The sequence below is a fragment of the Salvia splendens genome, chromosome 8 (assembly GCF_004379255.2).
Source record: "Salvia splendens isolate huo1 chromosome 8, SspV2, whole genome shotgun sequence".
Classification (NCBI taxonomy): domain Eukaryota; kingdom Viridiplantae; phylum Streptophyta; class Magnoliopsida; order Lamiales; family Lamiaceae; genus Salvia; species Salvia splendens.
This window is the reverse complement of record NC_056039.1, coordinates 12145012-12168906: the sequence shown is the minus strand read 5'-3', so window position 1 is coordinate 12168906 and position 23895 is coordinate 12145012. Positions and strand designations below refer to the sequence as shown.

The following is a 23895-nucleotide window of genomic DNA, read 5'->3' as shown; positions in this document are numbered from 1 at the left end:
TTTTCATATTTATAATAACTGTTTTTCTCATTCTCTTTTACTTTAAGGTTGCTTTGTGAAAGAGGTAGGGAATGGAAGAACTTATAACTAAAACTCAACTCACAAAATAAAAAATAAAATTTCATATTGAATAGGAAACGCTCTATTTAGATTGGGACCTTACATTATGGTTTTTTTAAGTGTACATACTGATATTATATCTTATTTCTACTTAATTATCTTATTCTAATTAACGCATACTCTTTAATCTTTTGTCTCACATCTTTTTCTTTGTTATTTTTTTTTACTCCACTCATATCAGAAATTAAAACTGTATAAAATCGTTTGTTGAATATGAAATGTTTCATTTTAAAGTGGGTTGAGAGAAATACATTGCTCCTTTTGTTATTGCTTATAATGTTTTTAATTGCTCCTTGGAGGAATTGCACAGTTCTGAGGTTGACAAAAAACATGCGACTTTTGAGTGTTGCATCTTCTGATGAAGTTTCACAATTGAAGGAATTTTTTTCTTGGGTTGCTTCTATTGGAGATGGAGTTGTTGGTGGTCCAAATGATGGTGAAGTAACTATTGATCTTCCTTCTGACATTGTTGTGTCTAATTCTGGGGATCCTCTTAGAACAATTGTTTCAACGATATATCCGTCCTATATGAATCATGAAGAGTTGAGTAATTGTGTAATGCCCCAAAACCCACCTTAGACGGAAAAGTGAATTTCCGGTGCTGTAAATCGTCGAAATTAGGGTTTTCGGTGAATAATTCGAAATAAATAACAAAATAAATTCTGATAATTCGATAAATCATGGAATACTGAAATACAAGTCTTAAATAAGTGTTAGAAAAGATATGTGAGCAAAGAATTGAGTTTTAATGAACTTTAGTACGTTTTTTTTGAAAAGTCGCCGATTAGAGTTTTTCGGCGAATTTGCCGAGAAATATTAGGAATTTCCATTGGAAAATAGTTTATATGGAATCTAGAGATCAAAAGAAGTATAATATAAGTAATATTGTGCAAGAAATTAAAATTTAATCGATGTTCGTATAGAGAATTCGATAGAAGGGCATTTCGGTCTTTTTTCATTAATTAAATCAATTCTTTCTCTTTATTTGGAAAGTGCCGATTTTTACTCATCAACTAGGAACGAAATGGCTGCAAATTTTATTTTAAATATTAGAGAGAAGTCTAGAGACAAGGCTTTACAAGTAGTTTAACTAAATGTTGCCAAATGTCTCCATTTTTAGCCATGGAAAAATACTAATGTTGGGAGACTAAAAAACATGAGATATCATCTTTCTTCCTCATTCTTCACCTCTATAAAAAAATTGGCAGCCACCTCTCTCAAATCACCATGGCTATTTCCTCTCACATTTTCTTAAGTTTATTGGCGAATCGAACATGTAATCGCGTAAACGTTAAGAAATCAAGTAAGGTCTTTCTTCCTATACTATTTTTATAGCATGAAATTCAATATATATATTAAGGTTGGAAATCTGAAAATTTCGAGCTCCATAGGTGTTGGTGCATAAATGGTTTTATGTTCGATTAATTGTCGAATACGTAGCGTATAGACGCCGTATGCCACGTTTTGATGGATAATTTCAAAGTTAAATTGCCATGGTATGAACTTGATGTTGAGATTGAAAATACACCTTAGGGTTTGTGGTTTTAGTAGTTAGATGCTCAAGTTAGATGAAATTTATGATTAAACATGAATTGAAATAGAATTGGATCATCAAGGTTTAATCCCCTGTTTTTCAGTGACAGGTTCCGAATTGTTTGGCATGAGTAGAATAGTGGAAACTTTGGTTTAACAATTTCTATAATAACTATGATGAGTCTAGAGGATCCCTGATTTTTATGTAGAATTTAGGAGTTCTTTTACTATGTGTATAAATTGTTATAACAATACAGCTACGAACTGTCAAAATTCTGGTACTTTATCATATATTGGTATGTGTTATCCGAAATATTCAGGGCATTTAAGGTCGATGAAAACTTGATTGCATAATTTCTAAATTAACTATAAGGTGTGTAGTTGTTCTCTAAATTTTATGACGAATTAAAGAGTACAAATATCATTTATAAAAATTGTTTAGAAACTGCTGCCGGAAATGGTCTGATTTTTGGTAGTCTGTGGGAAAACGAGAATATCTCTTAAACTATTAGTAATCTTTGAATGAATTTTATTGGATTATAAACCAGACTTCATTGGGTATTTAAAAATATTAGGGTAAGTCTCTAAATCCTTCCGTATGAACATAGAAGTTTTATGACGAATCAGTCCAATGCAGTTGTTATATTAGAAAGTTAAAGAATAAGAAGATATTAAGTTAATATAGCAAATTAATTTATTTAGATGATTTAATGATGAAAACATGATCATGGGTAAATATGAGTTATTGATTGCTATGCTATTTATATTATGCATAAAGGCGAAGGAGCCTATAGCGTGTTTTGAACACAAAAGGAATGGACCTAGAAGATAGCGAAGGGTAGGAAGGTGAAATAGGCTTATATTCATAAGCCTGTGAGGTAGCGTATCCTCTCTATGGTTTTTGATTCCTTTGGCTGAGATGATGTGTGTTATAATGTGATTATATGTGAGATGTTAATTAAATAATGTGCTTAAATATTTTTATGGTTTAATATGTGGATTATTATGATACTAATTCATTTTGATATGAATGATCTGCGGAAAAATAGTACGAATATGAATAAAAGACATTGGATATGATATGCAATGAAATGTAATAAATTATGAAGATCTGAATAGTGTGATATATGTCTGAATAGATTATGAAAAGATATCTGAATGTATATGAAAAAGAAGTTATCTGATAAGTAGAGCCTGAATAAAATGAAACAAGAGAATATTATATAAATGTTATAAAAGCATATACTAAAAGTTTAGAATGTCTGTGAATTCGATAAGAACGATTATCTGAAGTGATTTTTGGAAATGGAATAAATGTGAGAGAAAAGAGATTTGAAATAAGAATATGAAATAAAACGTCCTGTTTGCTTGGTCATACGTGTTGGGTACAATTGGCATGCCATAGGACAGCAGCGCTGCATTATATGTGATCACTCGTCTTCTGGATAACCGAAGCGAGGATCGTCTGTTATCTGATGGGCCCCTATCTGATCTGTCTGATCTGCACCCTCATGGGTGGTCTGATTATCTGTCTGCACCCTAATGGGTGGTCTGAATTATCTGTCTGCACCCTCATGGGTGGTCTGATTATCTGATATGCACCCTATGGGTGGTCTGTGCGGAGTCCTCTCGAGGACAAAATCCGTGTCTGCATCTGATTCTGTTTCTGATCTGGTCCGTGTACCCTACCTGAAACCAAGCAGATATAGGGGTTATATGATAAGATAATATAAAATAATATCTGATGACTTCTGAATAAGAATATGTAATCTGTTACGTATAAAATAATATCTGATGACTGGTGAATAAAGTTCTGTTATATGTGATAATATAATAAGATAAGATGAAATAATATCTGATGACTTCTGAATAAAGAATCTGTAATATGTGATCTGTGATATTTAATAAGATAAGATAAAATAATATCTGACGACTTCTGAATAAAGGATCTGTAATTTGTGATCTGTGATATTTATAAGACAAGATAAAATAATATCTGATGACTTGTGAATAATAATATGTGATGGATAAAATAATATCTGATGACGTGGGAATAAGGATCTGTGATATGTGATATGTGATTTGTGAAATATGATATATGATATGATTGTTGATCGGACCTCACGCGGAAGAAATGATATATTATGTTGATCGGTCCCCGCTCGGGGTAATTAACACGGAAAAATAGTATATGAAAATAAATGATAAAAGGAGAAAAATATGATATGAAATAATATATGACGATATGTGAAATATCTGAAGAGACATAAGTAAGAATATATGAAAAGGTTGTATGATGAAAATACATATAGGTTTGATATAGTGATATTGTAAGTAATTTTTGGAAATTTGTGAAATTAAAATGAAAACCAGCAAAAGATTAAAAAGGAAATAATGTAGTTACTATTGTCTTAGCCGAGAGGGTCGGATTCTGTAGTTTGGATATTGCTACTGGGCTTTCGAGCTCACTCCCCCTCTTTTCCCCCCCTGCAGGTTGGAGTTGATCTTATGTCATTGGTGTTGCGCAGCTTTGCATCTTTGGTGAGTCACTGGTGGTCAACTTGGTTTAGTAGTCGTGGCATGTTGTGTAATAGTTTAATCTTTAATCTTTCGTTGGATAAATGTTAAGTTTTTAATTGTGCTTTTAAGCTAAAAAGAAAAAAGGAAAATTTCAGCACGGGTTTTCGATACTGAAACGTGACATCACTTATTCGGTGGGTTTACCTACCGGTTAAGGGGTGTTACAAGTTTTGGTATCAGAGCCTAGGTTTAGGCGGTTCTGGATAAAAGTGAGTCAATAAAGTGTGTAGAAACATGCCACGTAGAAGTAAATGTCTGTTAGTACCAGTGACTCGATGCAGCTGTCTATGTCTAAAGTGGAAAGAAGTTAGCAAAGTACGGGACATAGTTTCCCGTGTGACTGAGAAAGATGTTATATGGGACTGGCCACCCCATATAGCTCGAATCTCGGTTGAGTCGGTATGTGTAAAAGATTTAAAAAAAAATTGCAGGGATGATGTGTCTGAAAATGTTGATGAAAAGTGAGTTTTAATGAAATATACTAATAAATAAATGTAAATTATGAAAGATTATAAGTAAAAGAGAAGAAAAAGAGTTATAGGAAGGATATGGAAAGAAAGTAAGTTATAGACTAATTGACCATTATGATATAAAGGTGTAACACGAAAATTCACAAAGGTATGTGAATTGTCTGATATAAAGTGGATTAAGAGTCATAAAGTAATATCCTATAATGATAAACAAAAGTATAGAAATATGTGAAAGGAAATGTGTTTGGCAAAATGATAAATATTGAAATGAAAACCTTTGAAACTATAAGGCATTATACGAATAAAACCATAAATGTGCGAATGAGCAAATGCGACGAATAAGAAATAAATGATATAATCTGAACACGTGTGCCCCTATACGGATTATATGTGTATTCTGAATCGGACAATATGAAATATGACGTGATGTGATGGAAATATGAACTGAATAATCGTGCATTACAATAAGCTACGTGATATGAAATGTGATACGATTGGAAATGTGAACTCTGTGAGAACTATGTGTGTGCTCTAAATGAGCTATGTGTACTTGAAGATGAAGTGTATAATACGTGATGTGATATGAGTTGGATATGTATGTTCTGAACGGGGCATTTGTGTGCTCGAGATCTAGCTATATGCATGTGAAATGTGATATGATTGATATGTGTGCCCAAGTGAGGGCAATAAATGGCTCATCGAGACCTATGTAGAAATTATTAGGCAATGTTTGCTACCTTGAATAAATAAGCTTTAGTGTAGAGATGTTATTTAGTAATCGCTATATCTGATGATATTTAATGATGCATAGGAATGTATAGAATTATATGATGTTTTCGGATGAAGTGATATATGTGAATGCGTGCCCTAAATGGGTTATACGGTGCTCAAAAATGAATTATTAGCATATAGTGTGATATGATGAGAAATTTGTGCGCTACATGTGATAAAGGAGCGTGTTCAAAGTTAAGTCATATGAGATGAAATATGATATGATTGAAAGTAACAAATTCATATGAATTATATGCTTGAAACGAACTATGAGAAAGCGAAAATGTTTATGATCGATACATGATGGGATTCGAAAATAAATATGGTTGTTGATGAACGTTAACTTGTTATTTGAACGTTGTTATGAATTGTTGGGTTGATGTGATAATCTATTATTAATATTGTATCTTGTTGATTTTTGGGCATGCAGTAGTTATAGAGGAAATGCTGCCCTAATTTTGACAGAAGTTCATAAGATAAATTAATACGAAGTTGTGATAATAAAATGAAAGGAGAGAATGTATGATGTGTTGTGAATGATAATGAATGGAAACGTAATGAAAATATTATGATGATATATGGAAAATGAAATGCACCATCTTATGGGCTATATGCGCCCGAATAAGGGCTATATGGTATATGATAAGTATGTGAATTATACATATATGTGATGAATATGATATGTACGCCCCATGTGGGCAAAGAAAAGATGCAAATAACATGGAAATTACTATGTAAAGAAATGATAATGTGACATAATGGAACCAATATTATCAATATGATATATTAGGGTGAAATATGAACTTATGTGGCATTATATGTGAAAGTTGGATAATGTGATTATAAGTGCGATTTTGTGACTTGATGTGGAGAAATGAGGATACGCTACGAATAGGAAATGAAGTTATGCCATGAAATGGCATAAGAGAAACCATGACGCTTCTAGGAGTAATAAAATTCGATGGAATTTCGAGGACGAAATTCTTTTTAGGGGGGTTGAGTTGTAATGCCCCAAAACCCACCTTAGACGGAAAAGTGAATTTCCGGTGCTGTAAATCGTCGAAATTAGGGTTTTCGGTGAATAATTCGAAATAAATAACAAAATAAATTCTGATAATTCGATAAATCATGGAATACTGAAATACAAGTCTTAAATAAGTGTTAGAAAAGATATGTGAGCAAAGAATTGAGTTTTAATGAACTTTAGTACGTTTTTTTAGAAAAGTCGCCGATTAGAGTTTTTCGGCGAATTTGCCGAGAAATATTAGGAATTTCCATTGGAAAATAATTTATATGGAATCTAGAGATCAAAAGAAGTATAATATAAGTAATATTGTGCAAGAAATTAAAATTTAATCGATGTTCGTATAGAGAATTCGATAGAAGGGCATTTCGGTCTTTTTTCATTAATTAAATCAATTCTTTCTCTTTATTTGGAAAGTGCCGATTTTTACTCATCAACTAGGAACGAAATGGCTGCAAATTTTATTTTAAATATTAGAGAGAAGTCTAGAGACAAGGCTTTACAAGTAGTTTAACTAAATGTTGCCAAATGTCTCCATTTTTAGCCATGGAAAAATACTAATGTTGGGAGACTAAAAAACATGAGATATCATCTTTCTTCCTCATTCTTCACCTCTATAAAAAAATTGGCAGCCACCTCTCTCAAATCACCATGGCTATTTCCTCTCACATTTTCTTAAGTTTATTGGCGAATCGAACATGTAATCGCGTAAACGTTAAGAAATCAAGTAAGGTCTTTCTTCCTATACTATTTTTATAGCATGAAATTCAATATATATATTAAGGTTGGAAATCTGAAAATTTCGAGCTCCATAGGTGTTGGTGCATAAATGGTTTTATGTTCGATTAATTGTCGAATACGTAGCGTATAGACGCCGTATGCCACGTTTTGATGGATAATTTCAAAGTTAAATTGCCATGGTATGAACTTGATGTTGAGATTGAAAATACACCTTAGGGTTTGTGGTTTTAGTAGTTAGATGCTCAAGTTAGATGAAATTTATGATTAAACATGAATTGAAATAGAATTGGATCATCAAGGTTTAATCCCCTGTTTTTCAGTGACAGGTTCCGAATTGTTTGGCATGAGTAGAATAGTGGAAACTTTGGTTTAACAATTTCTATAATAACTATGATGAGTCTAGAGGATCCCTGATTTTTATGTAGAATTTAGGAGTTCTTTTACTATGTGTATAAATTGTTATAACAATACAGCTACGAACTGTCAAAATTCTGGTACTTTATCATATATTGGTATGTGTTATCCGAAATATTCAGGGCATTTAAGGTCGATGAAAACTTGATTGCATAATTTCTAAATTAACTATAAGGTGTGTAGTTGTTCTCTAAATTTTATGACGAATTAAAGAGTACAAATATCATTTATAAAAATTGTTTAGAAACTGCTGCCGGAAATGGTCTGATTTTGGTAGTCTGTGGGAAAACGAGAATATCTCTTAAACTATTAGTAATCTTTGAATGAATTTTATTGGATTATAAACCAGACTTCATTGGGTATTTAAAAATATTAGGGTAAGTCTCTAAATCCTTCCGTATGAACATAGAAGTTTTATGACGAATCAGTCCAATGCAGTTGTTATATTAGAAAGTTAAAGAATAAGAAGATATTAAGTTAATATAGCAAATTAATTTATTTAGATGATTTAATGATGAAAACATGATCATGGGTAAATATGAGTTATTGATTGCTATGCTATTTATATTATGCATAAAGGCGAAGGAGCCTATAGCGTGTTTTGAACACAAAAGGAATGGACCTAGAAGATAGCGAAGGGTAGGAAGGTGAAATAGGCTTATATTCATAAGCCTGTGAGGTAGCGTATCCTCTCTATGGTTTTTGATTCCTTTGGCTGAGATGATGTGTGTTATAATGTGATTATATGTGAGATGTTAATTAAATAATGTGCTTAAATATTTTTATGGTTTAATATGTGGATTATTATGATACTAATTCATTTTGATATGAATGATCTGCGGAAAAATAGTACGAATATGAATAAAAGACATTGGATATGATATGCAATGAAATGTAATAAATTATGAAGATCTGAATAGTGTGATATATGTCTGAATAGATTATGAAAAGATATCTGAATGTATATGAAAAAGAAGTTATCTGATAAGTAGAGCCTGAATAAAATGAAACAAGAGAATATTATATAAATGTTATAAAAGCATATACTAAAAGTTTAGAATGTCTGTGAATTCGATAAGAACGATTATCTGAAGTGATTTTTGGAAATGGAATAAATGTGAGAGAAAAGAGATTTGAAATAAGAATATGAAATAAAACGTCCTGTTTGCTTGGTCATACGTGTTGGGTACAATTGGCATGCCATAGGACAGCAGCGCTGCATTATATGTGATCACTCGTCTTCTGGATAACCGAAGCGAGGATCGTCTGTTATCTGATGGGCCCCTATCTGATCTGTCTGATCTGCACCCTCATGGGTGGTCTGATTATCTGTCTGCACCCTAATGGGTGGTCTGAATTATCTGTCTGCACCCTCATGGGTGGTCTGATTATCTGATATGCACCCTATGGGTGGTCTGTGCGGAGTCCTCTCGAGGACAAAATCCGTGTCTGCATCTGATTCTGTTTCTGATCTGGTCCGTGTACCCTACCTGAAACCAAGCAGATATAGGGGTTATATGATAAGATAATATAAAATAATATCTGATGACTTCTGAATAAGAATATGTAATCTGTTACGTATAAAATAATATCTGATGACTGGTGAATAAAGTTCTGTTATATGTGATAATATAATAAGATAAGATGAAATAATATCTGATGACTTCTGAATAAAGAATCTGTAATATGTGATCTGTGATATTTAATAAGATAAGATAAAATAATATCTGACGACTTCTGAATAAAGGATCTGTAATTTGTGATCTGTGATATTTATAAGACAAGATAAAATAATATCTGATGACTTGTGAATAATAATATGTGATGGATAAAATAATATCTGATGACGTGGGAATAAGGATCTGTGATATGTGATATGTGATTTGTGAAATATGATATATGATATGATTGTTGATCGGACCTCACGCGGAAGAAATGATATATTATGTTGATCGGTCCCCGCTCGGGGTAATTAACACGGAAAAATAGTATATGAAAATAAATGATAAAAGGAGAAAAATATGATATGAAATAATATATGACGATATGTGAAATATCTGAAGAGACATAAGTAAGAATATATGAAAAGGTTGTATGATGAAAATACATATAGGTTTGATATAGTGATATTGTAAGTAATTTTTGGAAATTTGTGAAATTAAAATGAAAACCAGCAAAAGATTAAAAAGGAAATAATGTAGTTACTATTGTCTTAGCCGAGAGGGTCGGATTCTGTAGTTTGGATATTGCTACTGGGCTTTCGAGCTCACTCCCCCTCTTTTCCCCCCCTGCAGGTTGGAGTTGATCTTATGTCATTGGTGTTGCGCAGCTTTGCATCTTTGGTGAGTCACTGGTGGTCAACTTGGTTTAGTAGTCGTGGCATGTTGTGTAATAGTTTAATCTTTAATCTTTCGTTGGATAAATGTTAAGTTTTTAATTGTGCTTTTAAGCTAAAAAGAAAAAAGGAAAATTTCAGCACGGGTTTTCGATACTGAAACGTGACATCACTTATTCGGTGGGTTTACCTACCGGTTAAGGGGTGTTACAAATTGTTTGCATGATCGTGCCATACTTGCTCCTACTTTAGAGGTTGTTGATGAGGTTAACCAATTCATGATGTCGTTGGATCAGTCTCAGTGTCGAGTTTATTTGAGTTCTGATAGTATCTCAAACTCAGATTTGACCTCAAATGGCTTAGCTGAGATACATTCTAATGAATTTTTAAATAAGTTGAAGTGTTCAGGTACACCTAATCATGAATTGTTGTTGAAAGTTGGTACTCCTGTGATGTTGTTAAGGAATATAGATCACTCGAATGGATTGTGTAATGGCACCAGACTGGTAATTACGCGTTTGGGTGATTATGTTTTGGAGGGACAAGTATTGGGTGGCCATAATGTTGGTCATAAAGTTTTGATTCCCCGAATGTCTTTAATACCATCTGATCCAAGGTTGCCATTCAAATTCAGAAGCAACCAATTTCCTTTGGTTGTGTCGTATGCAATGACCATTAACAAAAGTCAAGGTCAATCTCTGTCTCATGTTCGATTATTTTTACGAAAACCAGTGTTCAGTCATGGACAGTTGTATGTTGCTATATCTAGAGTTACGTGTCGTGGAGGTCTCAAGATTTTAGTTTGTGGAGATGAAGATGATAATAGAAGCGACACTACTGTTAATGTTGTTTACAAAGAAGTTTTTCAAAACTTATGAACTATTGGTTGGTTTGTTGTTGTTTTCTAATTTTTTTCTTTAATCTCTACTCAAATAACATGTTCTTTATTTGTGTATCTTATTCTAAGTAATTCATACTCTTTGATCATTAGTCATACATCTCTTATTTGTCATTTATTTTACTCCACTTATATCATAAATTAAAATTGTATAAAATTGATTGCCGAATATGAAATATTTCATTTAGAGTTGATGAGTAAATTCTTCATTTATTATAAATGTTTTATTTATAATCACGTTTATATTTTTGTAAATCTTTATATTGTTTTTAATTCTTAGTTTCTATATTTCATTAAAATTTATATTCATTATTTAAAAATTATATGCTCCGTGCATAGCACGGGTGTAAATACTAGTTACAATGATGGGTAAGTGTGTTATATATAGAGTCTCTCTCATTTGAGTTTGAAATACTTGGATAAGAATAAGATGGCAGGGCATGATGATAACTACTAAAAATGACCCACAAATTTAATCTTCTTACATATAGCTCCAATTTATCTGTCTACAAATATTTGTCGCTTGTCACGTTTAATTGACACTCAAATTTAATGCTGTGGTACTCTCCAATTTTTTGTTTAAAAAAAAAAGAGGTTCTAGTTCTACTTCATTTTCAAGACTTATTTGTGTCATTATTTTAATCTCAATAAGCCATTAATATTCATTTATTTTCTCAGACAAACATAATTATAATATTGGAAAAATCTAAGTTGAGTTAGTTTATGTTTTAGTTTTCACTTAACTAGCAGGATAGCCTAGCTCCAATTTGTTTGTTCCACTTGCATGATTCACTGAATGATACTATCATTCACTGAACAATCTCGAATAAGCTATTATAGTAAAAAAGAAACGACTTTGAATGCATTTTTAAAAAGTTCCAAGACTTCTAGTGTATTACTCCTAGGGGTGAGCAAAAAAACCGGAAACCGAATATCCGAACCAAACCAAACCGAAATTTTAAAATTCGGTTCGGTTATTTCGGTTTTTCGGTTTTTCGGTTCGGTTCGGTTCGGTTCGGGCGAAGAAAAAAACCGAAAACCGAATAACCGAATTATATATATATATATTCTATTAATTTAATATATTATATTATATATAATATATAGTATATTCTTTTAATAAATTCTACTATATTATATATATTATATGTAGTATTAATTTTATATTATATATAAATATTCTATTAGTATATATAAAATAAAATAAATTACACACACACATATATATTAATATTATATTTATTTTTTCGGGTTTTTCGGTTTTTTCGGTTTTGTTCGGGTTTTTCGGTTTTTTAAGATTGGTTTTCGGTTTTTCGGTTTCGGTTTTTCGGGTTCGATTCGGTTTGGATTTTGAACTAAATTCGGTTTTTCGGTTTTGGTTCGGTTTTGATAAAAAACCGAACCGAAACCCGAATGCACACCCCTAATTACTCCCTTTTCAACAACTATGCAAGTCAATGTTCAATTTTCGACCTCACGTTTCTAAACCTCAAACTAACGTTTTCCCAAATTATTGGAAGAACTTTAATGATGAAATTTAAACATAAATCCCAAGAACTTGTTCCAATCTGACAGGTTGTAATTTTAGAAGGCTTGATATTAGCATTAATACGGAAATGCGATTAGAGATTTAATCGGGTTAACCCTACTCTCATTACGAACTAATCGGACTCTAATTTTAACGGATTATTAATTTTCAGCTCTAACCATAACAGGTGTCAAGTTGTCCCATCGGGCTAAAACAATTAATTGAAATTACCTTGTTCATTTTTTAATCTTAAGGATCCTATATATGTTACAAATTAAATTATTTTAGCATAAACTAAAAAAGAAAGAAAAATATCAAAATCGTAAGAAAATATAATCAATTAAGCATTTATTTTTAAAAAATTATGTTTAGCTTTTATCTTGTAGTTTAGGACATTTATATTTGTAGTCCATTTTTTACATCAAGACATATACTCCCTCCGTCCCACAATAATATGCACTCTTTCTTTTTTTAATCTATCCCACGAGAATATGCACTTTTTAATTTTGAAAAGTCTTTTCTCTCTAATGAGGTGGGACCCATTCTCCACTAATAATACTTTAATTATTTTTTCTCTCCACCTCTCTCTTTTTTACCAATTTTACATTAAAACCGTGACATCCCCAAAATGCATATTCTTTGGGAATAGAGGGAGTATTTTAAAGAGAACAAATAAGAAATGCAGATGAATGGTTTGAAGGGTGCGATGCAGAACAAACAACAACAAATTAAAAAAACCTACTCCCTCCGTCCCGACTAAGATGACACATTTGAAAATTGGCACGAGATTTTAAGAGTTGTTGGTTAATGTATTTAATTGAAAAGGGAAAAGATGAGTGTAAGTATTAAATAGAGAGAGAAAGAGAGTAGAATATTTAATTGAGAAGAGAAAAAATGGTTGAGTGTATTAATTGGAGGGAGAAAGTTGCCAAAAATAGAAATGTGTCATCTTATTTGGAACAAACTAAAAAGTCTTAAGTGAGACGGAGGGAGTAGTATTTTCTTGCAGCCCAACGGGCCAGCCCGCCGAGCTGATTAGCTTAACCCACCAGTCTACATGAACTAGCCCGGTGGCCTGATTTATAATCGGATTGAAATTTTAATCACAATCCTCTAAATTTAGTGGACAATCGGGCCAGCTCACCTGGTTTGGATTGTAATTTTAATCATAATCCTCTAAATTTAGTGGACGATCGGGCCAGCCCACCTGGTTTGGATTGTAATTTTAATCATAATCCTCTAAATTTAGTGGACGTTCAAAATCGGATGATTCTCTGTTCCTTTTTCATCAATGGTGTTTTTCATCAATGGTGTTTTTCATCTTCAGCTCTACTGTTCATCTTCCTTTACATCTTTGATCTGTTTTTAGTCTCTCTATTGTTCTTCCTTTGGTTGTGAGGTTATCATTAGTAGGAATCTTAGAGCTCAGCTTGTCAAAGTCCATAAAATTTAAGGATGGCTGCATAATTTCTTCCGGATGGCAGTTGTGGACCATCCGTTCCATTTTTTTCTTCAACTTGATTGGTTCCATCAACAACATTGTTGTATCAGATGATAATCAAGTTTTTTGTGAAGGGGGGGTTAGGATGACATGGAATAAACCTAGGTGTTCTCGGCTGTGGTATTTGGTGTTGGTTTTTGATATGGATCTGATTCAAGAAGTACTGGTGTGTTACCTTTAAAGGTTGCATTTGTTGAGAGCGGCAACTCCAATTCCAGCAAGTGGATGATTTACAAATGTTGAAGATGGATATTCTAAGGGAAAGTTATAATAAAATTTGATGTTTGTAGTTGTTTTTGTTGATTGATGTTTTTGTCAAGATGGTTGCATTTGTTATGCTTCCATATCGAGGGAGGCTGTTGAAATAGAAAAATTTAAATGTAATTAGTAGCTTTTAATTAGTTAGTTTAGCATTAATCCAGCTTATATAAGACATATTATTGTAAATTGTAGTCAACTTTTTCCAAAATGTAGTCCTTAATGAAATATCCACTTTTACTCTCTTTTTTCTCTCGGCAGTTACAGAGCAGTATCTTCAACTTCATCAATGGCGGTTTCTCGCCTCTTTCCACAGTTTTTCCTTTTGATCCTCAAATTTTAACACCACCAGCATCGCTTAGTCGTATGATATTTGATAGTACGTTAATACAATCCTATATGCTCCCTTCATCCTATTTAAGAGGTCAATTTTTTCTTTTCGGTTTATCCCATTTAATATGTTCATTTTGTATATTTGCAAATAAATCATTATTTCTCATTAAAATATTCAACTACTTTTTTCTCTTAACTTACTCCACCTAACAACTTCTCATAAAATCTCGTGCTCAAGAATGTGGACATTTTGAATGGGACTGTGGGAGTACCTTATACGATAAAAGAGCTTCTAGCAATAATTATGTATTGTATTCCTCCGTCCTAATATAATCAAGTCATATTCTTTTTCCAGACTAATAGTTGAGTCATTTTTTTAAATAAATTTTATTATCCATCCTACTTTATTCTCTATTTCTTTCTTATACTATATTCTTTCTTTATTTTAACTTTTAAATACTCTTTCCATTCCCTCATAGTTGAGTGGAACTTTTCTGCACGGATTTTAAGAAAAAGATGTTACGTGTATTAAGTAAATAGATAAAAAATAAGAGGAAGAAAAATATAGAGAGGATATAGTATAAATGGAATAAAGTAGAAGAGAGTAAAGTAAGAGTGAGAAAAGTGTTACGATATACACATGACTCACCTATGAGGAAATTTTCCAAAATAGAAAAATGATACAATAATTCGGGAACGCCGGGGAGTATTAATTTTCTTAAATCTGGTATGCACGAGAAATGTGTGAATTATTTGGGGATGAACAAACCTGCTTGATATATGCATATGTGAACTTAGTCACATATATTTACGAATTCTGTCCTTTTACATAACAACAATTACAGCTGTTGTTGCAAAATTGTGCACTCTAACATCTGCTTTGGTTTGCGCTTCTCACATTGGTTTAACGTCAAATATTGAAATTGATTTTCATATATATTTGATATTTTGCTTATTTTTTCAACGATCATCAGATTCTCATCAAAATACGTGTCACTTGTAAAACTTGAGAATGTTTAATTTGCACCTTGCAACATCAAAAGGGAGCACATTAAATTATTTTATTAAATCAACATTTCTGACGTTACCAACCGAAGTGAAACGTAGAAGGGGTTGCTTCAAGACTTTTAAAGCAGCAACGTGGGAGCACTTTCGATTAAACATTTTTACTCTTTTCATACTTTATTCTATTTTTACTTTTCTATTTTATTTTTTTCTTATTCTATTTTCTTTCTACTTAGCTCACCAAATTCATTTTTTCTTAAATCTTGTGCTTAAAAGAGTGTGTCAACTACAATCGAACAGATGGAGTATTAGTTTCATATTTTTTTTAAAAAAATAGATGAGTAAACTAGTGTCTATGTTTATAATTATTGCTTTTAATTTTGAAGGCCCAATGCGATCTAAATTTTAAAGGCCCAATTCGATGTTGAAGTTTTGCCTAAACTAGTAGTACATCATTTGATATTCCATGAGGTAGTATTTGTAGCTCAATAATTCTTCATTGCCTTTATATGATCAATGATCGAGTTCCCATCATCAATTTCTCTTTCTTAAACAAAAAAACGTATAAAAAAATAACATACTTCGTAATATAGAGTATGTCTCATTGGTGTCAATTTTAGACCTCAACATCACTTGGTTTGTGGGTTAATTGATTTGTACTCCATATCATAGTTCATTGATTAACCCAATAATTCGATCTACATATCCTATTTATGGATTGGAACAGTTGGGTTTATGTAATTCTCATGCCTTAAGGTGGTGTTCGATTTGCAAGATAAATAATACCAAGATATAATCTAGAATTGAGTTGTGAGATTATTTTATTCATAGGGGATTAGCTATGACTAATTATTCCATGATTATCCATCTAGGATTGAGTTGTGAGGTTGAATCTCATGAACCGAACACACTATAAATTTAATCTCGGATATAATCTTGCAAACTGAACACCCCTAAGCAGACTATACATTAAGTACCAAATTTGATAATTGACATTGAAATTATAGACGATTCATATGCATTTCACGCAAATTTCGACTTTTAAAATATGACAGGGGGTTTTACCATGATAAAATGCATACCCTGTAAATTTAATTTGTGCATTTTTTTAGTTAACCATATAAATATATTGTATGGTGTAATTCATTAAATTAAGAAGAGGTCTGTTATTGAAATATTAATTTTGAAAAATTTACTCATGCATTTTTGTGTGTTACATTAAACATTTCAGCATCACTGCACTTTCAAATTCTGTTAAAATGGATAATGTCCAATTCCAAACATTATATTTTTAGTTTACGAGTTTTTTTGTTTAAATATATGCATATTTTGTTTGTCATATTAAGCATTAAAAATACGTTTATATCCTTCATACCATTTAAGATGCAAAAATCTCAATTATTGAATGAAAATTAACAGATAAGCCTGGATACTAAGCTAATTTAAATTCTAGCTTCAACTCGTCAGCATAGAAGTGCACAATATCATAACAACAACAATAATAATAACAATTGTAACAACCCATCATATTATATGTAGCTGATGTTCGGCTTTTCTTAATAGCATTAGAGAATATACACTGCCAAAAAGCTAAATTAAACAATGCCAAAAAACTATATTGATATTGGGCCACTGTGATGCAAGAAAATATCTTGTTAATATCAAATTAACAATTGTATTAAAATGAAATGCTTGGTGTTATTCATTACAGCTCATATACCACTTCTAGCTAATCGTGTAAATAAGTGCTGATTTGTTTTTTTTGTCATTTAAATTATGAAAAATGAAGATTATTTAAAGATCCGTTACATTTCAAGCCTCATAATGCGCCATTTACAAATTGGAAGGTTCACACTTGACACTTACATGATTAATTTCAAAGCATATTTCTTTAATATTTTTTTTTTGCAGATATTACTCTCTCTATGGGCGCCTCATTTTCTGTATCAAACAAAACCAAGTGCTCCAATCACCAAACTCCACCACAATATCTTTGCATTCTTTTATACTCCTGCCTCTGTCCAAGCTAAGATGACACATTTTTTTTATACTTGTTTTAAAAAAAATGATGATAAATAGTTAAAATAGAGAAAAAATAAAGTAAGTTAGAAAATATTGTAGAAGACATTATCTTCTATATTATAATTTTTTTTACTTTATTTTCTCTTCACTTTAACTATTTATTATCATTTTTTAAAATACGTGAAAAAAAGAATGTATCATCTTAGCTGGGACGGAAGGGGTAACATTATTGTTGTTTCTATTTTTGGTGATAGTAGTATATTCATATTTTTAATTCTCAGCTTTGGAATTTTGTTACATTTCATGATATTCAATTATTCATCCTTTCGTTTATTGTAATACTACTAATCTCTCCTATTTTGTCTCATTAATATGGGCTTGCGATTACATTATTTACATGATTCCAAAATTCTATGGAGGGCCTTTTTTTATTAAAATTATTTAGAGATTTATGATAGATTGTGTTGCACTTCCGCAAATTCGAACACAGAAATGATACCACAAAAGAAATTTTCAGATGATTATCATCAAAATTATCATTTGATGTTGAATTTGACACTATATGGATATAAATTAGAAGGATGTAATTGTTATGAATCGGAAATTATAGATTTTTAAAAAAAATTAGAATTATTTTGCAAAACCGTCAAGATATATTCACATGATAGCATAAGCGATTAAAAAACAAATATGAGGAAAACCATGATTGCTAAATTCGCTTAAAAAACAAATATGAGGAAAACCATGATTGCTAAATTTAATGAAAATGATCTCAAATCATCACTAATTTTAAAATACTACTTAACCCATCAAGTTTGACCAATTAAAACAATAATTATGAAAAATTAAGCAAAAATGTTCCTGTAAAATGAAATACTAAAATTTTGGAATATTTAGCCCATGTTGGTTGATAAATATACTGGACATCAATGGTTGAAAAAACATATCCGTAATAAATTATTTATAAATTTGTCTAACAAACGCATTAATTTTTAGTAAAATAAATGAGAGGCCTTTTAATTTAATTGGTAGTAGAAGAATACAAACAAAAATAAATGAATTAGGCCATCCAGTACCCAGTCCCTTAAATTACTATTTGAGGGTCTCACTGTCCTTTTTTACTCCAACACTTAACTAAGGGACGGAACCTGCAACCCTCCATCCCTTATCCGTCCTTTAACCGTCCCTTAAATTACTATTCATTCAATTTCATTTTCTTATTTCCAACCAAATTCAATTAATAAAAACACACTTCATTAAATAAAATAAACTTACAACATAAAATTCGTAAAAAACACATAATTTAATAATTCCCTAATAAATAAAAATACATAATTTAATAATTTCCCCCGCTAAAGTTTGCCCAAATGTGCTCAATTAGATCCTCTTGGAGTTGGGTGTGGGCGCTAGAGTCGCGTGTCCTTGCACGAATAGATAACCGGTCTTGTATAGACAGATGCATTCCACTTCGAGGCAGACTACTTGCGGTTGAGCTTCCGGGGGATTCGGGGTCGAACCAATTTCCCGCCTCGCGTCCTTTGTCTTGGACAATCATGTTGTGCAAGATTATGCACGTATACATGATGTCGACCATGCTCTCCATGAAGCGCGCTTGGAGAACCCCGAACGCCCTCTCCGCATCCTTGCGAGCAGCCTCCTGCTTCTGCGCAAAAAGAGCCTGCTTTGGGTTCGCTGGCCTACTGCACGTCTTCACGAAGCTCGGCCACTTCGGGTAGATGCCGTCGGCGAGATAGTACCCCATTTTATACAACCGGTTGTTGGCGACGAAGTTGATGGCCGCCGCTTTACCACCCAAAACTTCGGTAAAGAGGTCGGACTGGTGGAGCACGTTTACGTCGTTGTTCGACCCGGGGACCCCGAAGTACGCGTGCCAGATCCAAAGCCGGTAGTCGGCAACGGCCTCGAGTACAACGGTTGGGTGGGTGCCTTTGTGGCCGCTCGTGTAGGACCCCCTCCACGCCACCGGGCAATTCTTCCATTGCCAGTGCATGCAATCGACACTACCAAGCATCCCGGGGAATCCGTGCACTTGTTCGTGCAGGTCGAGGAGGAACTGACAATCGGTCGTGCTTGGCCTCCGAAGAAATTCGTCGGTGAAGGCTGCCCGGACGCCTTTGCAGAATTTGAGCAAGCACGTGCGCCCAGTGGTGTCTCCGATGTGGAGGTATTCGTCGAACATGTCGGCCGTTTGTCCAGTTGCAAGCTGACGGATTGCTGCACTACAGTTCTGCAGCGTCGTGTGGCTGGGACGACCGACCGCGTCGAACCCTTCTCGGAAGAACTCTTCCCGGGCCGCCAAAGTATTCGCGATGTAGAGAAATAGCGGTTCCCCATGCGGAAACGGCGACGGAAGTAGGTATCTCCCCAAACCGGGTTATCGCAGAAGTAGTCGCGTACTTACCTTGCGGCGGCTTCCTCCCGGTTACGATGGATGTACGTCCGGGAGCGTCGTTGGGGCGGCGCGGCTTCCCCCGCCTCCCGGCGTCGATCTTCTTCAAGTGATTGTTCCATTATTTGACATATTTGCTCAAAAGGATCCATTAGTTTGAGTTGATTTGAGATGGAAATTGGAGTGGATATAGAGGGGATTTGAGAGGAATAAATGTGTGTTTGTGTGTGAAATGAGTATAATATAGCAGTATTTATATAGTAAAGAAATTTTAAAAAAAATTAAAAACAAATTGAAAAACGTCTAAAAAAACGTTAACATTACCGTTTGAATTTTTTTATATTTAAATTCGAATTTAAAAAAAATTAAATTATTGCGTCAGCGTGACGAAACTCACTCGCGGGCCAGCGAGTGGGCGTCACGCATGGCCTAGGAGCTCGCCACGTCGCCTCGGCACGTGGCGAGACGTCGCGTCCCGCGTCGCGGCGTGACGGGTCTCGGGACAGTACGAGGACGGGCTGGGGACAGAACGCCCTGCTGCAACGCGTCCCTTCACGGTTCCGTCCCTCCGTAACGGAACGCGGGACGATGACGGGACGCGTAGTGGATGCTCTTAGTGATACAGATAGCCCAATACCATTGCCCAACACCACTATAACATGTAGCAGAGCAAATCAGCTCCTCTCTTTCGCAAGAGAGCAAAAACAAAATACACAATCTTCACTCCGCCATCCGCCGCCGCAGCAACAGCTGCACCACCACCAAATAGCGTGCAAAACACACTCTCCAACTCTTATCAGTCATCATCGACTTAGACGTATGGCTAATTTCTTAGCCCCTTGCTCTCTTTTCTCACCTTCAAATTGACCGCCTAATTCCCCATCCAAATCAATCCCCAATTCCTTTGACCTAATTAATCAATCCTCGAATTTCATCCATGGAAGACCGGAACATCTTGTTCGGGAAATACGAAATGGGGCGCCTCCTCGGCAAGGGCACCTTTGCCAAGGTGTACCACGGCCGCGACCTCAAGACGTCGGAGAGCGTCGCTATCAAAGTGATCAGTAAGGATCAGGTGAAGAAGGAAGGGCTAATGGAGCAAATCACGCGCGAGATCTCGGTGATGCGGCTGGTCCGCCACCCGAACGTGGTGGAGATCAAGGAGGTAATGGCCACAAAGCAGAAGATCTTCTTCGTGATGGAATACGTTCAAGGCGGCGAGCTCTTCGCGAAGGTCGCCAGGGGGAAGCTGAAGGAGGATGTTGCCAGGAAGTATTTCCAGCAGCTCGTCAGCGCCGTCGATTTCTGCCACAGCCGCGGCGTCTCACACCGCGACCTCAAGCCGGAGAATCTCCTCCTCGACGAAGACGGTAACCTCAAGGTCTCCGACTTCGGCCTCTCCGCCCTGCCGGAGCACCACCGCAACGACGGCCTCCTCCACACGCAGTGCGGCACGCCGGCCTACGTGGCGCCGGAGGTGCTGCGGAAGAAGGGATACGACGGCGCGAAGGCGGATATCTGGTCGTGCGGCGTCATCCTCTACGTGCTCCTCGCCGGATTCCTGCCGTTCCAGGACGAAAACGTGATGAAGATGTACACGAAGATTTTCAAGGCGGAGTTCTCTATTCCGCCGTGGATCTCGCACGAGGCGAAGCGGCTGATCTCGCGCCTGCTGGTGGTAAATCCGGAGAAGCGGATCACGATCGCGGCGATCATGAGAGTGCCGTGGTTCCGCAAAGGATTCACGCGGCCGGTGGCCTTCTCGGTGAAGGAATCGGATCAGGAGCCGATCGAGGAGATGGAGCTGAAGCGATCCAAATCGTCGCCGCCGTTCTACAATGCGTTCGAGTTCATATCGTCGATGTCGTCGGGGTTCGATCTGTCGAATCTGTTCGAGAGCGGGAGGAGATCAGGATCGCTCTTCACGTCGCGGTGCTCGGCGGCGGCGGTGGTGGCGAAGCTGGAGTGGTTGGCTCAGAAGCTGAATTTCGGGGTGGTGTTGAGCAAGGAGTACAAGGTGCGAATGATGGGCGCGGCGGAGGGGAGGAAGGGGCGATTGTCGGTGACGGCAGAGATATTCGAGGTGGCGCCGGAGGTGGCGGTGGTGGAGTTCTCGAAGTCCGGCGGAGACACGTTGGAGTACCGGAAATTCTGCGAGGAGGAAGTGAGGCCGGCATTGAAAGACATAGTGTGGACGTGGCAAGGGGAGACCTGTGCTTGCGAGGGTTAGTTCCGTCATTTCCCCTTCTATTAGTTGTGACCCAATTTTGTGTAAACTTGCGCTGCTGCAATGTTCTGTGGTCTCAACAAATTTGTACATACTCTCCTTTTTAAAATGTTAATTTAGGCTTGAGTTACTATGTGTTGGGTTGGGTTGGGTTGGGTTGGGTTGTGTGTATATTTTTGGACCTTGGAATTTAAGAGTTTTTTAATTTATCATACTCCATCTAGGAACTGTAGTGGCTGTGTTGTATGTTGGGCTTGTTTTGGTAGGTCCTGTCGTCATGGTCTCATTATCCTTCTTCTTCGTTACCTTATGATGCCATTGCAAAACAAACTCTCCATGTTCACAATTATTAAACCTTTTTGCACAATGAATCGATGATTTTGATGTTGTGAATTGATTGTGGGCACTCGATTTTGCTTCCATTCCCAATTGCGAAATTACAAATAAGTCGTTTGGGGTTAGTCTACAATATATTAGTACTTGCTTCCTCAATCTTGCTATAAGTGAGACGTATCTTTCATGCACGATATTTAAGACATGACGTGTAGAGAGAGTTAACGTGGAAAAATAAAGTATCAAGAATAATAAAGTATGAAATACAATAAAGTTGAAATGTTTATTTTGGTAATGAGTTTCAAGAAAATGATGTTTAGAGATTCAAAGATAGATGAATAAGGAAAGAATAAAGTAAAAGAGTAATTATATTTAAAAAAATTCACAAGTGAGACATAAGAAATTGTTTATGATAGGGTGAAGGGAGTATTAATATTAAACAAAATCGTTTTAAAACTAAAAAATCACAAAACAAGTCATAGCTCAATCCACATGTAAGTATATGATAACATTATTGGTCTTCAAATCAAATTTTGATCGATCTTTCAAATTAAAATATTATAGTACTATTGAAAATGTGGATGACTTTGAAGTCGACCAAAACCAGTGTGCGCACATTGACTTGCTGAAGATTTAGTTGGCCAAGGGTTTGGTTGTAATTAAAAAAAATATTTGGGTTAGTTTGTGTGGAGGGGAGGGATTAGAGGGTGGATGAACAAGTCAAACTAACTACTACTACTATTACTACTTCAATTGATAATTTAATTTAATGTCGTTGACGAATTTCACACAGTAATTAAAGGTCAGCTAGATCCTGTGTCCTCAAAGATGATTTTTCAAACAAACATTATTACTAGTAATGAGCTTTTGCCGCAATTCTCCATTTTAAACCAATCAACTCTTAGTAGTATATGCCACGGTGTCTTGAGTAATATGCTTTTTTACTGCACAAATTGTTCATAATCTCATATCACACCATAACCAATCTAAGAAGTATATGCCATGGTGTCTTGAGTAATATGCTTCTTTATTATACAAATTGTTCGTGGCATGGGGCGCAAGGGTGTGAGAGTTCTTGCCTGACAAAAAAAAATTGAGGAGAATGATGATGTGGCGGGGAGTTGTGGCATGAATTGTGGATACCCTTAACACATGTGCTGTTTCAAAAGTTCCTATATTAGAAAATAAAGGGAGTATGCTTTTTAATTATACAAATGGTTCATCATCTCATAGCACACATGTAACTTTCTAATGGTGGAAAACCGACAATGGTGAATGATAGGCCACAGTATCAACAAGTTTGAAGTGGCAATGAAGAATGCAGGGTCATAGAAGCGACTTGCTTATAGATGCAACCCGATTGCATCAGCCCGTGTAACCAACCACTCCAAA

The 23895-nt window shown here is 34.9% G+C and overlaps 1 protein-coding gene and 1 long non-coding RNA gene across 3 annotated transcripts; both read left to right on the top strand.

Annotated features, from left to right (window-relative positions):
- Positions 1-1046: 1046 nt before the first annotated feature.
- Positions 1047-10935, top strand: LOC121744252. 2 transcript variants are annotated; one of them, XR_006038526.1, is made up of 4 exons: positions 1047-1423; positions 2432-2531; positions 4147-4265; positions 9948-10935. It is a non-coding gene; the product is annotated as an uncharacterized LOC121744252 (long non-coding RNA). The 2 variants fall into 2 exon arrangements; XR_006038525.1 differs by lacking the exons at positions 1047-1423; positions 2432-2531; positions 4147-4265 and adding exons at positions 6568-7225; positions 8233-8332.
- Positions 10936-20581: 9646 nt separating this feature from the next.
- On the top strand, positions 20582-22563 carry LOC121742945 (CBL-interacting serine/threonine-protein kinase 25-like). Its single transcript, XM_042136093.1, has one exon. The coding sequence runs from the start codon at positions 20881-20883 to the stop codon at positions 22171-22173; it is 1293 nt and encodes a 430-aa protein (XP_041992027.1). The 5' UTR covers positions 20582-20880; the 3' UTR covers positions 22174-22563.
- The last annotated feature ends 1332 nt before the right edge of the window (positions 22564-23895 follow it).